General features: G+C 35.8%; 1 protein-coding gene across 1 annotated transcript in view; it reads left to right on the top strand.

The window, feature by feature from the left end:
- Nucleotides 1-15,658, top strand: part of TANC2 (tetratricopeptide repeat, ankyrin repeat and coiled-coil containing 2) — a 308,377-nt gene that overhangs the window by 161,818 nt on the left and 130,901 nt on the right. The window contains exons 5-6 of the mRNA XM_024761041.1: nt 1,966-2,152; nt 12,406-12,669. Coding sequence (XP_024616809.1) covers nt 1,966-2,152; nt 12,406-12,669 — 451 coding nt within the window. The remainder of the gene's footprint in view (nt 1-1,965; nt 2,153-12,405; nt 12,670-15,658) is intronic.

The following is a 15,658-nucleotide window of genomic DNA, read 5'->3' as shown; positions in this document are numbered from 1 at the left end:
GTTTATCTCTGGGCTTTCTATCCTGTTCCACTGATCTATCTTTCTGTTTTTGTGCCGTACCATTACTGTCTTGCTGACTGTAGCTTTGTAGTATAGTCTGAAGTCAGGGAGCCTGATTCCTCCACCTCCATTTTTCTTTCTCAAGATTGCTTTGGCTCTTTGGGGTCTTTGGTGTTTCCACACAAATTGTGAATTTTTTTATTCTAGCTCTGTGAAAAATGCAGTTGGTAGTTTGATAGGGATTGTACTGAATCTGTAGAATGCTTTGGGTAGTAGAATCATTTTCACAGTGTTGATTCTTCGAATCCAAGAACATGGTATATCTCTCCATCTGTTTGTATCATCTTTAATTTCTTTCATCAGTGTCTTATAGCTTTCTGCATACAGCTCTTTTGTCTCCTTAGGTAGGTTTATTCCTAGATATTTTATTCTTTTTGTTGCAGTGGTAAATGGGAGTGTTTCTTTAATATCTCTTTCAGATTTTTCATCATTAGTGTATAGGAATGCAAGAGATTTCTGTGCATTAATTTTGTATCCTGGCACTCTACGAAATTCATTGATTAGCTCTAGTAGTTTTCTGGTGGCATCTTTAGGATTCTCTACGTATAGTATCATGTCATCTGCAAACAGTGACAGCTTTACTTCTTCTTTTCCGATTTGGATTCCTTTTATTTCCTTTTCTTCTCTGATTGCTGTGGCTAAAACTTCCAAAACTATGTTGAATAAGAGTGGTGAGAGTGGACAACCTTGTCTTGTTCCTGATCTTAGTGGAAATAGTTTCAGTTTTCCACCATTGAGAACGATGTTTGCTGTGGGTTTGTCATATATGGCCTTTATTATGTTGAGGTAAGTTCCCTCTATGCCTACTTTCTGGAGGTTTTTTTATCATAAATGGTGTTCAATTTTGTCGAATGCTTTTTTGGCATCTATTCAGATGATCATATGGTTTTTCTCCTTCAATTTGTTAATATGGTTTATCACATTGATTGATTTGCATATATTGAAGAATCCTTGCATTCCTGGGATACACCCCACTTGATCACGGTGTATGATCCTTTTAATGTGCTGTTGGATTCTGTTTGCTAGTATTTTGTTGAGGGTTTTTGCATCTATGTTCATCAGTGATACTAGCCTGTAGTTTTCTTTCTTTGTGACATCTTTGTCTGGTTTTGGTATCAGGGTAGGATAACATTTCTTGAGTGTTTGAAAAAACATAGACTTTCATTCATTATTTCATTAATTTATTTGGGTAGAAAGAGCTAAAGAAAAGCGAATTGTCATTAAATTAGGTAAACCAGAATATATTACCATCAGTATTCATTACTTCCCATCAAAAATGTGAAAAGGAGGTAACTTTAGGTGTAAGAATCACTCAGTGATCTCAGTCTGTAATCAGTTTCTACAGAGAAATTATTTCATTTTGTATTAAATTAATATTGTTTGATCTATTTTATTTGACAAACTTTTAGATAAGGCATTTTCCCTGCATTCATTTATTGCCTCTGAGCAACCACCTGTGTATCAAATAAAACACATTTATTTGCATTAAGAACTTTATTTTTATTTCTCCTTGGCTGCAGAGACATTTTTTTTCTATCCAAAGAAAATTATTAGCAAGAAAAAGTTCCAAGCCTTCAGAAAAATTTCGATTGAAAATAGCAAGAAAATTTTGTGATTAATAAATTCCTCTATTAGTTCATAGCAGTGATAAAGACTGCTTGTCACTGTGAGTTTCCTAGGCAGAAAAACAGGCCAGTCTCTGCTCATGTTAAATTTATCAAGTTTCACCTTAATTATAGAACACAGAATGCTTTATCCCGGAAGGCAAAAACAAACAGAAACTAATAGATGTAAAAGTTGTGCATGTGAAATTTTTTTTTCTTATCAAAGCATGTGTTTTACCATAAGATATATTTTACTTTAACAGCTGATCAGTTTATCTCATTTTTCATTTAAATTTTTCAGACCTCAGCAATCACCCAGAGGATAAGTCCCTGTTCCACCTTGACTAGCAGCACTGCCTCTCCACCAGCCAGCAGCCCCTGCTCTACTCTCCCGCAAGTCAGTACAAATGCAACTGCCAAGGATAGCAGCTATGGGGCTGTCACCAGTCCAACCTCCACCCTTGAAAGCAGAGATAGCGGTATCATTGGTAAGTTGGTTTTTATATTAATCATTAAAAAAGAAAGCATCTTATGTCTTTTTTTCTTTTTAAAATAATTACGCAAGCTCAAGGTTTTCAAAAATTCTGCTTTTGATTTACTGAGATGTATATATAAAATGTGTCCTTTTCTTTTTAATGATACAGGAGAGAGACATAAATGGTAAACAAAATGAGAGGTATCTCTCCCTGCTTAACCAGTCCTTTAAAGATATTATCTGATAAAAGAACGGATGAATAGAAAAAGTTCTTTCTGCTTCTTCTTGTAAATTCACATGCATCATCTGTCTACCAACAGAAGTGGTTCAGAAAAAGTTTATCCCTCACTGAACTAGTAGTTTCTCGGTGGTTCTCAGTTCTTCGTATTATTGCCTGTTGTATACTTGTTAAGGGGAGTCAGTCACGTGGAAGTGAGCAAAGTTTTGGGAAAAGAAGAATCTGAAGACAAAGAAATGCAAAGAGAAGAAAAGAAGACTGAGCACAGAATCTTAGGGCATGTTCAAATTGAGCAGGGGGTGAGAGGTGTGAGAATGAGCCAGTAGATACAGAAAAAGGGTAGTCAGACAGATAGCAGAAAAACTGGGGCAGTATAATGTTACCAGTGCCAAGGAAGATAAAAGTTTCAAGGAAGGGGTGAGGAGAGTCTGGTCAACAAATGACAGAAGCTGAAGAGACTAGGAAAGTGGAAACGATAAAGGAATAAAGACAATGAAATATTTTTTCCTCATTTGGCTTCCTTCTAAAGGTTATCAAATCAAAATATTTATTTGTTTAGATATTATTGCAGATATTTTAATGCCATGTCAACTAAGCATATCTCTAGTACTTAAATGAATATACATCAACATGTGAATTTATTTACTTTAAATAAATAATGAGTTGATAAAAAGAATATTTTTACAGCAAAGTTACAGGATACAAAATCAACATACAAAAACCAGTTGCATTTCTATACCCTAACAATGGATAACCAAAAACAATAAAATTAAGAAAGCAATTCCATTACAGTAGCATCAAAAAGAATAAAATACTTAGGAATAAATTTAACTAAGGAGGCAAAAGGCATGTACGCTAAACACCACAAAACATTGCTAAAGAAATTTTAAAAGACTTAAATAATTGGAAATATATCCTGTGTTCATGGATTGGAAGACTGATATTGTTAAAATAATATTTCTCAAAACAATCTGCAGAATCGTTGAAATCCCTATCATAATCCCAACAATGTTCTTTGCAGAAATAGAAACACCCATTCTAAAATTCCTGTGAAATCTCAAAGGACCCCAAATAATCAAAACAATTTTGAAAAAGGAGAACAGAGGAGGACTCATATTTCCTGATTTGAAAACTTATTATAAAGCTCCTAAAAGCAGGATTCATGTCTGATAATTTAATGTACCCTCAGTATGTAACATAATAATTTCTGATTTGTGCTTGCTTTATATGAGAAGTCATTATGAAGGTATTATCATTAAATAGCTAAATATTTTAACTAAATAAAATACATAGATAGATAAAATATGATGAAAATTGACCTCTTTTCCTAACCTCTGAAATAGTTTATAGAAAATTGGAATTACCTGTTTCTGGACTATTCAGTAGGACCTGCCATTAAAATATTTCAGACCTGTTATTTTCTTTATGTCAGTCTTTTAAACTACTATTTCAGTGTATTTAATACTATAGGACTTAAATTTTTTTCTTTTTCTTTCTGAATCTCTTTTCCTTAGTAATGGTTTTTCTTTCAAATTTATTTGCAAAAACTTGTCCAAAATATTCTCTTATAATGACATCACTACCTACCCGGGAGCCCAAGCTAGAAAGCCAAGAGGAGAGTCCTTCCCACCTTCCTTCCCCCTGTATTTCTCATCCCTATATTGTTTTTTCATCTTTCCTAGCATTGCCTTGATAGTCCGCATTTATCTTAGACCTAGATTAATACAAATCTAACTGTTCTCTCTGCGTTTTTTGCCTTGTCCTAAGTCTGTTTCTCACACAGCCACCAAAGTGAATTAACTGAAAAACAATTACTGTTTTGATTCTGTTATCTATAAGATGTAGTGAACTACCTGAAAATCAAATCTGATCAGATCACTCCTTTGGCTCCCATTTACCTAGCAGATAAAGGCCAGGCTCTCCTGATCTGACCGCAGCCAGTTTCTCCAGCCTTCAAGCCCACTACTTTCGGCCTTGTATATATTATTCTGGCAACTTTAGATTTTGTTGTTACCTGACACATTCATTTTTTCATCTCTGTGCTTTTGCTCATATTGATCATTCTGCCTTGTAATCTCCTCTGTCCCTCTTAAATTTGACTAAGTCCTACATATTTTTTAAGATTCACCTTGAGTATTCTGTCACCACTACTACCACCACCTCTCTTCACTTCTCCACTCCACCTCCTATCCAATACATATTATTATTCCGTGTTCCCAGTAATACCTGTGCATATCTGTACCATTACATTTAACACATGGTATTATAATTACTTTTGGAGCTTGCTTTTCACCATTAGACTGTTTCTTGTTAGCCAAAATTGTGTCTTATTCATCCGTATCTGTAGCACCTAGTCCAGTGACTGACATATGGTAGCATAGTAGGTGCTCAAAGGAAAGAAAGCTTAAGTGTGGAAGGATAGGGGATAAAGGACTGACCTGGCACTTTACTTTTTTACAGGTGTTTAGAGTGTTTAGAGTGACCATTGGGTACAAGATGGAACTTTATTAAATTTTTAATAAATAATAGAGATTAGAATTCTCCATCGACTAATCTTATTTTCTTAAATTCTCTTTATGATTCATTTTGGCCCAGTGACTTTTATAATCCCAGCCACACCTCTTCCTGGGTTCTTCTGTTGACCTTATTAGAGTGTCTGTAATATCATCTATTCTGCCATACATTAAAAACTAGCTTTAGAAATACATTCATCCAAGCAGAAGGCATGGTACTGACGGATTGGATAAAATCCGTTTACAAGTAGTTACCTTTCAAAGTGGAAGCTTAACATGTCAGTGAGTGTTCAGAATAAATGTTCATAATGTTCTGAAAATTAAAAATGAGATCCTGCTTTGACTTATAGCAGGCAGTGTTCCTCATTTTTTTTTTCTGATAAATTTCCAAAATTGTGTTCCTTGTAAATGTAAGTGCCTTTGTGGATAAGAGAGCTAATTTGAAGAATAATGAACTTCCATTCTTTAATGTGTATAAATACTGAAACAGATTTACTTGCAAAATAATGAGAGAAGAAAGAGAATAATGTCTGTTCCTAAAATTACATAAGACTATAGAGTAGTTATCAAATTATATGTGAGCAGCTTATCTTGAGAAATGACTTGTTTCCCTTTAGTTTTTTTTCACTGCAGTCTGATTTGGAAGAAAATTGTATATGGCATAAGTAATAATAGTCAAAGATATTGTTATTACCTTGGAAATCTCAAGGCTAGCCTACCTTAACTGTTAAATATGTTTCAAGTATTTTCCCCGCTGATTATAGAAACATCTGCTTTTCCAAATTAAATATTGCTTATATTATTTCAAACAAAAACTTCCAAGATGGTCTGTTGTTTATTAGTGTTCCATATTTAAATCTTGCCCCGTCAGCGAAAAGCACAAAAGTTATTAAATGTATTAATTTAAATTATCTATTTTTGATTTCTTTATATATCAGTCAGTTCAGTGTGAATTTCTTATGATTACATTTTGTAATTATAGCAGTCAGAATTTTAGTGATGCCTGCTGTATCACTCTTATAGCATGCCAAAATACGTAGAATTCTAGTTATAAGAATCAGAATATTAGAAATGCAGAGTTCCTGAATTTTTAAACATGGTTAATGTAAAAAGTTCCTCTCTCAGATTCTAAAAGGTTGTAAATAACTGTAACTTCTTAGATTCTGTGTGGTCTAGACTCACCCCAGATGTAATTTAATTTTTACCACAGAAAGCATTCTCTGTTCCAATCATAGCTTCCCTTTCCTCAAACTCACAACCTTTCTTAAATATGTGGTAAAATGTCACTGACATGATTGTCAGGTGTTTACAATGTAATTTCATATTTGTTACTATTTTTCTTTTTTTTTTTTTGTGGTACGCAAGCCTCTCACTGTTGTGGCCTCTCCCGTTGCGGAGCACAGGCTCCGGACGCGCAGGCTCAGCGGCCATGGCTCACAGACCCAGCCGCTCCGCGGCATGTGGGATCTTCCCGGACCGGGGCATGAACCCGTGTCCCCTGCATCGGCAGGCGGACTCTCAACCACTGCACCACCAGGGAAGCCCCCATATTTGTTACTCTTTTATTTTATTGGTATAACTTTAATGGTATAATGGTCTTATATATGTGGCTAGTTAGATACCACCAACTACATATAATCTCCTATTACCTTATATATAAGCTCCTATATAGCTTCGAGCAAAAATCTTGATAATCATAAACTCTGTGAGATATACATCATTTTTATATCCTATTCCTTTTTCATGTTAAGTTTTAATAATGGGCTGTTTTGGTATGGTGTTACATAGCAAAATGAATTTAAGCATGGATCCATTTAGGCATGTTTCTTGCCTTTTGTTTATCTGGAGATCACAGTTCCTTCCAGAAGGGTATAATTCTTTTTAATTTCTTTCTTTTTTTAATTTATTTGTTTATTTTTGGCTGCAGTGGGTCTTCATTGCTGCATGCGGGCTTTCTCTAGTTGCGGTGAGCAGGAGCTACTCTTCATTGCAGTGCGTGGGCTTCATATTGCTGTGGCTTCTCTTGTTGCACAGAACGGCCTCTAGGCGCGTGGACTTCAGTAGTTGTGGCACTCAGGCTCAGTAGTTGTGGCTCGCGGGCTCTAGAGCACAGGCTCAGTAGTTGTGGTGCACGGGCTTAGTTGCTCCACGGCATGTGGGATCTTCCCGGACCAGGGATCAAACCTGTGTCCCCTGCATTGGCAGGCAGATTCTTAACCACTGTGCCTCCAGGGAAGTCCCAGAAAGGTATAATTCTTGAATTCCCTCTTTTAATCAAATCTCAGAATTTTTTTTTCTTTAGGTTCTGATTTATTGCCAAATTTGTTCTTATATCCTTTAGCCTTATATCACTTAACACCTAGGAAGATGAAACATCTACAGCTTTGCTCATTGTTCAGTGATTATGTTTTCCTAGTATTTCACATTAGTAACTAAAAAGCAAAATCAGAAACTCCTAATCAAAGACCTTTGTTCGTTTAGTAACATATATTCCAGTAGGATGTTGTATGTTCTTTTTTTGATCCAAATTTTCACGTTTAAAAAATCACCTCCCTGAGTCATAAACTTGAACATTAAGATAACTTGAGTTATTTTTTTATATTTTCTCCAACCTGTTTTCAGAAATGTGCAATTGTATCTTCACTGCTAAGTTTCTCCAGTTATTGTGCCAGTGACTCTGTCATCCTTCCCACCTTCTACTTACTTAGCACTAATAAATTTTTGGTAGCTGTAGCGTTATATTTATATGGCATGGCATATATGTTAAAGAAGTCTAGATACTGCCTATTAAATTGATCAAGGAGACCAAACAGAGCATTTCTCTTGCATAATTGACCTAACTAAAATAACAATAATAATAGTAACAACAACCATTGATTGAGTACAAAGTACGAGGCGGGTACCATTACTTACTCCTTACAATCATCTTATAAGAAAATAGTTGTAAAGGTTTCACAGGATCAGATAATTGAAAGGGTACATAAGACTCCGCAGAAAAATGCTTACAAAAAGCTTTTAGTAAAGATGCAGTACAGCAGGCGAAAGAGAATGCCGGCGAGCACCGAGGATCCATTCCCAAGTGCAGCTCTCCACGTTCTTTTTTTCTTTTTAAGATCTTTATTGGAGTATAATTGCTTTACATTGTTGTTAGTTGCTGGTGTATAACAAAGTGAATCAGCTATACATATACATGTATCCCCATATCTCCTCCCTCTTGCGTCTCCCTCCCACCCCCACATCCCACCACTCTAGGTGGACACAAATCACCGAGCTGATCTCCCTGTGCTATGCGGCTGCTTCCCACTAGCTATCTGTTTTACATTTAGTAGTATATATATGTCCATACCACTCTCTCTCTTCGTCCCAGCTTACCCTTCCCCCTCCCCGTGTCCTTAAGTCCATACTCTACATCTGCATCTTTATTCCTGTCCTGCCCCTAGGTTCTTCAGAACCATTTTTGTTTTTTTAGATTCCATATATATCCAGGTTCTTTCTTAATCAAATAGGATGTGCCTGTCCCCAGAGTATAAATCACCGAGATTTGTATAAGGAATCTTGGTTTCAGGAGAGCTCCCCAGAAGTTTACAGTGAAGCTTTTTATGCCCCTCTGGTCACATAGCTAAGCCAGGCTGTCTAAGTAGTCCAGGTGTAAGCTGTCAATAAACAACTAGACCTGGTTGCTACCAGGGGAGTTTCAAACTTTAAACAGCAAATTATAAATCATTAGTTATCCCTGTTGACCTTATCTTGGCTAAGAGTCAGTACCAGAGTTCCAGGCATCCCCAGAGATAAGTGTAGGGCCGGCCCAGTCTAGCTGTAAATTAACTCTGTCTTACATAATACTATAACAATCTTTCTTAGACTTAGAAAACTGAGATTCAAAAATAATTGGTCCCAGATCACATAGATATTAAGAGGCAAAGCTAAAATTCAAGTTAAGGTCTGTATAACTTCAAAACCCATGGTCCTAATTATTACAAAACAGTGCATAGTTCTAAAATAATTCTCTCTCAGAACAGATGACCTAAGACTATTATCCAGCATTAAAAATTTAGTTTTTATCAACAAAAGCAAACTAGTGAATCAAGATAAAAATTATTACTATCAGTTATTTTTAATATTTATTTGTTTATTTGGTTGTGTCGGGTCTTGGTGGCAGCAGGCAGCTCCTTACTTGTGGCTCATGGACTCCTTAGTTGTGGCTCGAGTGCTCCTTAGTTGCAGCACATGGGCTCCTTAGTTGTGGCAGGTGGGCTCCTTAGTTGAGACATGCCTGTGGGATCTAGTTCCTGGATCAGGGATCAAACCCAGGCCCCCTACATTGGGAGCGTGGAACCTTAATGACAGTGCCACCAAGGAAGTCCCTACTATCAGTTTTTAATTATTATAGATGACAAGCAAATGTGCTTGTACCCATGTACACTTACAATGGGTGCATTTTATGGTATGTAAATTGTACCTCAATAAAACTTTTAAATATATGGAGCTGATTTTATTCACAATGAGCCTGTTTATAAGCCTGTAATTCCTCCTTCCTCACACTATCTTCCTGGCCTATATGGCAATATAAACAGAAATGCCATGTAAGCAGTTCTTTATACTGAGGTAGCAATTTATTTTTCTATATCAAGGAAGGAAAATGGAGAAATTCTCAGAAAAATCTCCTTAATTACTTACAACTCAATATTTCCCACTATTCTTTGTTCCACATGGGAATGACTAGGTCTAGAGAAATAAAATGGAGATAGAATAGGTCTAGTGGAAAACAAATATGTATAATTTTCAGTGAGAGGCCATGTCTTCCTCTTCAACTCCACTCATAGAAACTTTGCACATAGGGGTGCTTAATTTATGTAGGCCAATGTCTGACATATAGACTGCTTGGGCTTTAGACTTTTGAAACTTTTAGTAGCCACATGAATCAAAATATCATTGCATTCTCTGGTGCTTCATTCACCTTGTTGACTTTAAGTGATATGATAAGTTCTCACTCTAGAGGAATGGTTGAGTAAAATAGGAGCATCCATAAAATTGACTAATGTGCAGACATTAGCATGTTGTTATTAAAAATAGCATTTCAGGGCTTCCCTGGTGGTGCAGTGGTTGAGAGTCTGCCTTCCAATGCAGGGGACGTGGGTTCATGCCCTGGTCCGGGAAGATCCCACATGCCGTGGAGCGGCTGGGCCTGTGAGCGATGGCCGCTGAGCCTGTGCGTCCAGAGCCTGTGCTCCACAGCAGGAGAGGCCACAGCAGTGAGAGGCCCGCGTACCTCAAGAAAAAAAAAATAGCATTTCATTTTGTGATTCTTCATTTTTTCTGTGTGTGGCCTCTTTTGCCACAGGATTGTCCTTTTTCTGGGATTAAAGATTTAGGACCTATCTTGTTCACCACTGTAGTCTGACACATACTAGTTGCTCAATAAAATTTTATTGGCTAGATAAGTGAATGAAATAAACTGAAAGTCACCATATTCTGTGAAAAGCATCAATGAAGCAAAAATGTACAAAATTCCTAAATGGGAATGGTTAACCAGAGGATTCTACTTCTGGTATTTTATGTGAGTTGTCTGTTTTCACTCTTTCTGTGCCCCAATGGTTCTGGACCATTGAGCATCCAATAAAACTAATTTATTCATCCTCTCAACAAATATTTGTTGATCATATACTGTGTGCCAGGGACTAGATACATTTCTCTCTAGTGAAAAAGGGCAAGGGATACTTTGGGTTTGAAAAACAAGTGAGCTATGTAATAACAGGTTTGGTTCATGCAGATGGTACAGTTGTAGTGTAAAATGACATCACTGCTCTTCTCACACTGGGAAACTGGATGTCTTCCTTGTCTTCACTTTTAAATACCATGACCATAGAAGCCCTTCCTTATTATAAACTTCATCATTTAAATGATAAAATAGGGTCCAGAGGCCAATGAATAATTCTTTGTACCATGAACTAATTCAGTTTCTCAAATCTTTTCACCACCAATGAGGACTTTCATAATCTTTATTGATAGGCCCTGTATTTTTGAAAAATTTTTCAGCATCACTCTATTCATCGTCCAATAGCTTCTATCTCATTTTTTATTTATCAAATGTATATATACGTATGATATATATATACATGTGATATGTATACATATATATATATGCCAAAATTTCTGTTCAACCTGAGATAACTAATGTTATCACCCTTGATATAATTGCAGCCAAGTTTATAGAAGCTTGATGTTTTAGGTAACTAGTCAACATATTATTACTTATAAATTATTTGAAAACATATTATTACTTACAAATTATTTGAAATATTGAAAATAGTGAAACCCATTACTACCTTCTCAGACCTTTAAAGGTGTCGTGTTCCAGTGTTTGGAGCCTACTGAATGTGCTCAGGGTTTATCTGGAGAAAAGGGGTATATTTCTGGAGTATATACCAGGGTAAGACCACACAGATACAAGTGAATCTTAGCCAGCTCTGATTTGGGACCTAAGGATAAAAACTTCTGCTGGGACACACCACCAAAAAAAACCATGAAAGGCAAAGGGTTAACTAACAGACACTTTACATGTAGACAAGTCCTCCGGGAAACAGAAGTTTTACATTCTCCAGCTTTCATTATACTGACCCTAGCAGCTGTGTGAACTCCAAGCCTCTAGCTAAGAATTAAAAGCCAGCTGAATCACCACATCTTTACACCAAATGAAATTATACTTCAGTCAAATTTTACAGAAAGAAAAATGTTTAAATGTATTTTAAAGTAATAAGACAATTTCCAGAAATTAGGAAAAGAAGCATGCATCTGTTTAAAAAGAACGCACACAGACACATACACACATAATATAAATTTACACCTATATCTTATCACTGAACATATTTAGAAATTATACAGTATGCTATAGAACCCATAAAATCTCATTGGGGAAGGTGTAACATTGTGTTTGGTGGCAAAAAGGTTAGGATCCGTTGGGCTATTTATGACTGAAAGATAAATATATGAACTGAATTTTTAATTAAAAACAGAGGCCTTGTAGTGTTTCCTTAGACAGACTCTTTCTCCTATATTAGCGTCTACTTAGGGAATGTTTCTATATTCTCTAATTCTTTGTTTCATATAAAGGGCCAGGAAGGAAAAATATAGGGTAAAAAGACTATAAAGATCTTTTTGACACCTCTAGGGCTCTCCAGCAATCCATGAAAAGTATGTGAATTCCCTTTTGATGAAATTCCACAGTTTTTACCATTGATGAGCCCTATTTGTAGGCCCTTTAGCACTGATATATGAATTTGTTTAATTTGTTCAAAAAGAGTTGTTAAAAATAAATCTTTGAGAGAGAACCTGTGTGAGAGAGTTATACTTTGGTTTCAATTGTTTAAACTTCATGATGGAGATGAAGTCATCAGTAACTTTTTAAAAATAATGTTTCTGATATTGTCATTATCTAGTCATGTATTTGGAGAGTAGTAAACAGATTAACCTCTAGGTTTGGTTTTCTTTTTTAATTCACTTTACTCTTTTCTTCAGCTACCTTGACAAGCTATTCTGAAAACATGGAACGCACAAAATACGTTGGGGAAAGCAGTAAAGAATTAGGATCTGGAGGAAACATAAAGCCTTGGCAGTCTCAAAAATCCAGCATGGATTCCTGTTTATATCGAGTAGATGAAAACATGACGGCTTCCACCTATAGTCTGAATAAGATCCCAGAGAGGAATTTGGAAACAGTTTTATCACAGTCAGTACAGTCTATTCCTCTTTATCTTATGCCACGGCCAAATTCAGTAGCAGGTAAGTTTTATTTGTTTTAAATCACCATTTTATTGGCATATATATTGAAATGAAGATAAATTCTGCTCTCACAGTATATTTAAATTTTCCATTCATCTTCTTCAACTAAGCTATTCTTTTATGTTTGGGTAATATACATGTGTATATCTTTTTGAACCTGGGGGAAGGTTTGTGTTCCTTAAGTGATTGTTTAGTTCTGCTTCCAAAATATAAATATAAAATAGGGACTTCCCTTGCAGTCCAGTGGTTAAGACTTCACCTACCAAAGCAGGGGCTGCGGGTTTGATCCCTGCTCAGGGAGCTAAGATCCCACATGCCTCCGGCCAAAAAACCAAAACATAGAACAGAAGCAATGTTGTAACAAATTCAATAAAGACTTTTAAAAAAAAAAAAGGTCCACATCAAAAAAAATCTTAAAAGAAAACCAAAATATAAATATAAAATAAAATCAAAAAGAGAACCTATAAAGTATATTGTCAAGCTGTTAAAAGTCTTTTCTCACATCAGAAGTCTTTCAAAGGATTTCACTTTGAAATTTTAAAAACTTTAGTTTTAAAAAACATTATTTGAGAATTCCCTGGCGGGCCAGTGGTTAGGATTCTGAGCTTTCACTGCCAAGGGCCTGGGTTCGACCCCTGGTCAGGGAACTAAGATCCCACAAGCTGCGCTGTGCAGCCAAAATAAAAATTTTAAAACATTATTAAATTGAAGTATATTTCAGTAGAATTTATATTACCAGAAACATCACCTGTAGTTTGAGAGACTGACAAGCAGGCAAGAATTCAACTTCCCCGTTCGAAGAGCTCAGTATTTTCACAGTACACTGGCTATCTTACCATAGTAGAATCATCAGGTACCTGCATTGCTAAAGAATAACTCAAACACCACTAGCAGTCTCAGTCATAAGGGGATGATACAGATAATAAGTGGCTGGAATATGGAGCCATTATTCTTTAGCAGCTGTTCAGAACTACGTCAAGGGATATTTTTAATACAGCTAAGTTGCTGTTTAATAATTCAGACCAGAACTTTTGCAGAACGGTTGGGCATTCTGACATTTTCAAAATGCATCATCATCTGGACTTTGTCCATGCTACAAAATCAAAGTTATGTTTGTCTTTCTTACTTGCCTGATGAGTGTCAGGATGGGTTTATCTCACTGACACAAGATAATAAAATACTTATTGTAGTCAGGAGCTCTTTCCAGATGTAATTATTTATGTTACGCAGATGATGGTGTGATGCTTCTTGCCTTTCCCATCTCCCTTCTGTACCTTTTCTAAACCATTACTCTTTGTTTCGTCCTCTGGAGACCATCAGCATCTGTCATCAGATGTGATTACGAGGAGCATGGCTCATCTGGAAGATCAGTAACTGCAGAAGATTTTAATATTAATTTTTCAAGATTATTCACTTTTATATAATGACAGAAAATTTTCTCTCCTGGGTTCTTTTCAATATGATGATCCCCAACCATGACATCATTTTTAGAATCCTAGACTGCTATAACTTATGAGAAATTGCTAGGCAAATTCAGTCTATCCAAAAGAGAAACATGTAAATCCTTGCTTACATAAAAGTGGAAAATATAGCTACAAGCCTTAATGGTACATCCCAATTTACTTCTTAATTAAGCTGCAGTGATTTCTAAGAGAATTCTGGCTCTGTTATTTGAGAAGAACACTGAGCACTTAGTAGGAAACAGAGGTATAAGCTTCTTTTGTTCTCTTTTTAGTTCACTGAAGAGATTATAAAATACTTTTCCCTTCTTGAGCATAAGTGTCTGTAAAGATTCATTATTTTACCCTATGCAAAAACTAACTTTAGGTTTTACAAAAAGTTGTACAGGACTAATTAGACAGATATGATTCATCCCTCACTGTCTCTAAAGGTTTCTAACACTGTTGCTTTCCAGAAATTGGCATAAGGCAGCTGTCAGAAGCATCAATAAGTTATCAGACATTTCTCTAACTAATAGATATTGAAGAAATTGACTGCATAGAACCCAGGTTTCTATACCAGGTACTTTAGTCACCGGGTAAAAGTATAATTTGAAATATGTTTTTTAAAAAACTTTAAAAAGCAAGCAGTATTTTATCAGGTGAAGAGTACATTCTTCCATTATATGGATTGTAAGATTTTTGTCTATTTAGAATTTTATCTTGTAAGCACTGTTATTCTAGTTACTTAATAAAATCTTTTAAATTGTGGTCAACTTTTAGGGAATTATTCAATTTGTGAATTTTTCAGACTTCTTAACTACCTCTCATGGTATATTTTTTGCAAACTGCCATTTAGCAACTTTACTGTTTGTAGTCATCATCATACTTGTGGCTACAATTGTACGTCAGTAACTTTTCGCATATCCATTGGAACAGTGACTGAAGCAAATATTAAGATTTTTGGGGAGAATTACAGGAGGGAATTCTAATTGACATCCATTGTTGTTTTGGTAACCTATTTGGCTGCAGTGTGATAAATGCTATAATACAGTAATTTATGAAGTACCATAGGAACACAGAGAAGGAAGCATCTAAGTGCAAAGGGGAGAGTAGGGTAGAGAAGAACAGAAAACATCACAGAGAAGGACAAATAAGAATTCACTAGAAGGACTAAGAGAAGAAAGAGGAAGGAGGCACCAAGAAGTTAAAAAACTTGGCATATAATTGGTATTTCTCCATGACTAGGACCTGGGGTATATGGAAGGAATGGTAGAAAATGATGTTGAAAGGGATGCCAAAGACCTTATGCACTCTGATGTTATGTTGGGTTTACTTTGTTGATAGTGAGTTTAAACAGGAGCCATATCATCACATTTGCAGTTCAAAAGAATGACTGTATGTATCCATCCCTTATAAGATAGACTGAAGGGCAAAAGCCTGGAGTTAGAGAAAATAGTTAAAAGCTTCTGGTATTGTGCAAAATTATAGTGAATTGAATTGCCAGGTTATATCAATAGAGTTGAGAGAGTGGCTTGAGAGATCTTCTT

Source organism: Neophocaena asiaeorientalis, unplaced genomic scaffold, assembly GCF_003031525.2.
Source record: "Neophocaena asiaeorientalis asiaeorientalis breed wild unplaced genomic scaffold, Neophocaena_asiaeorientalis_V1.1 scaffold30, whole genome shotgun sequence".
NCBI lineage: Eukaryota > Metazoa > Chordata > Mammalia > Artiodactyla > Phocoenidae > Neophocaena > Neophocaena asiaeorientalis.
This window is presented reverse-complemented; position numbering and strand designations above follow the sequence as displayed.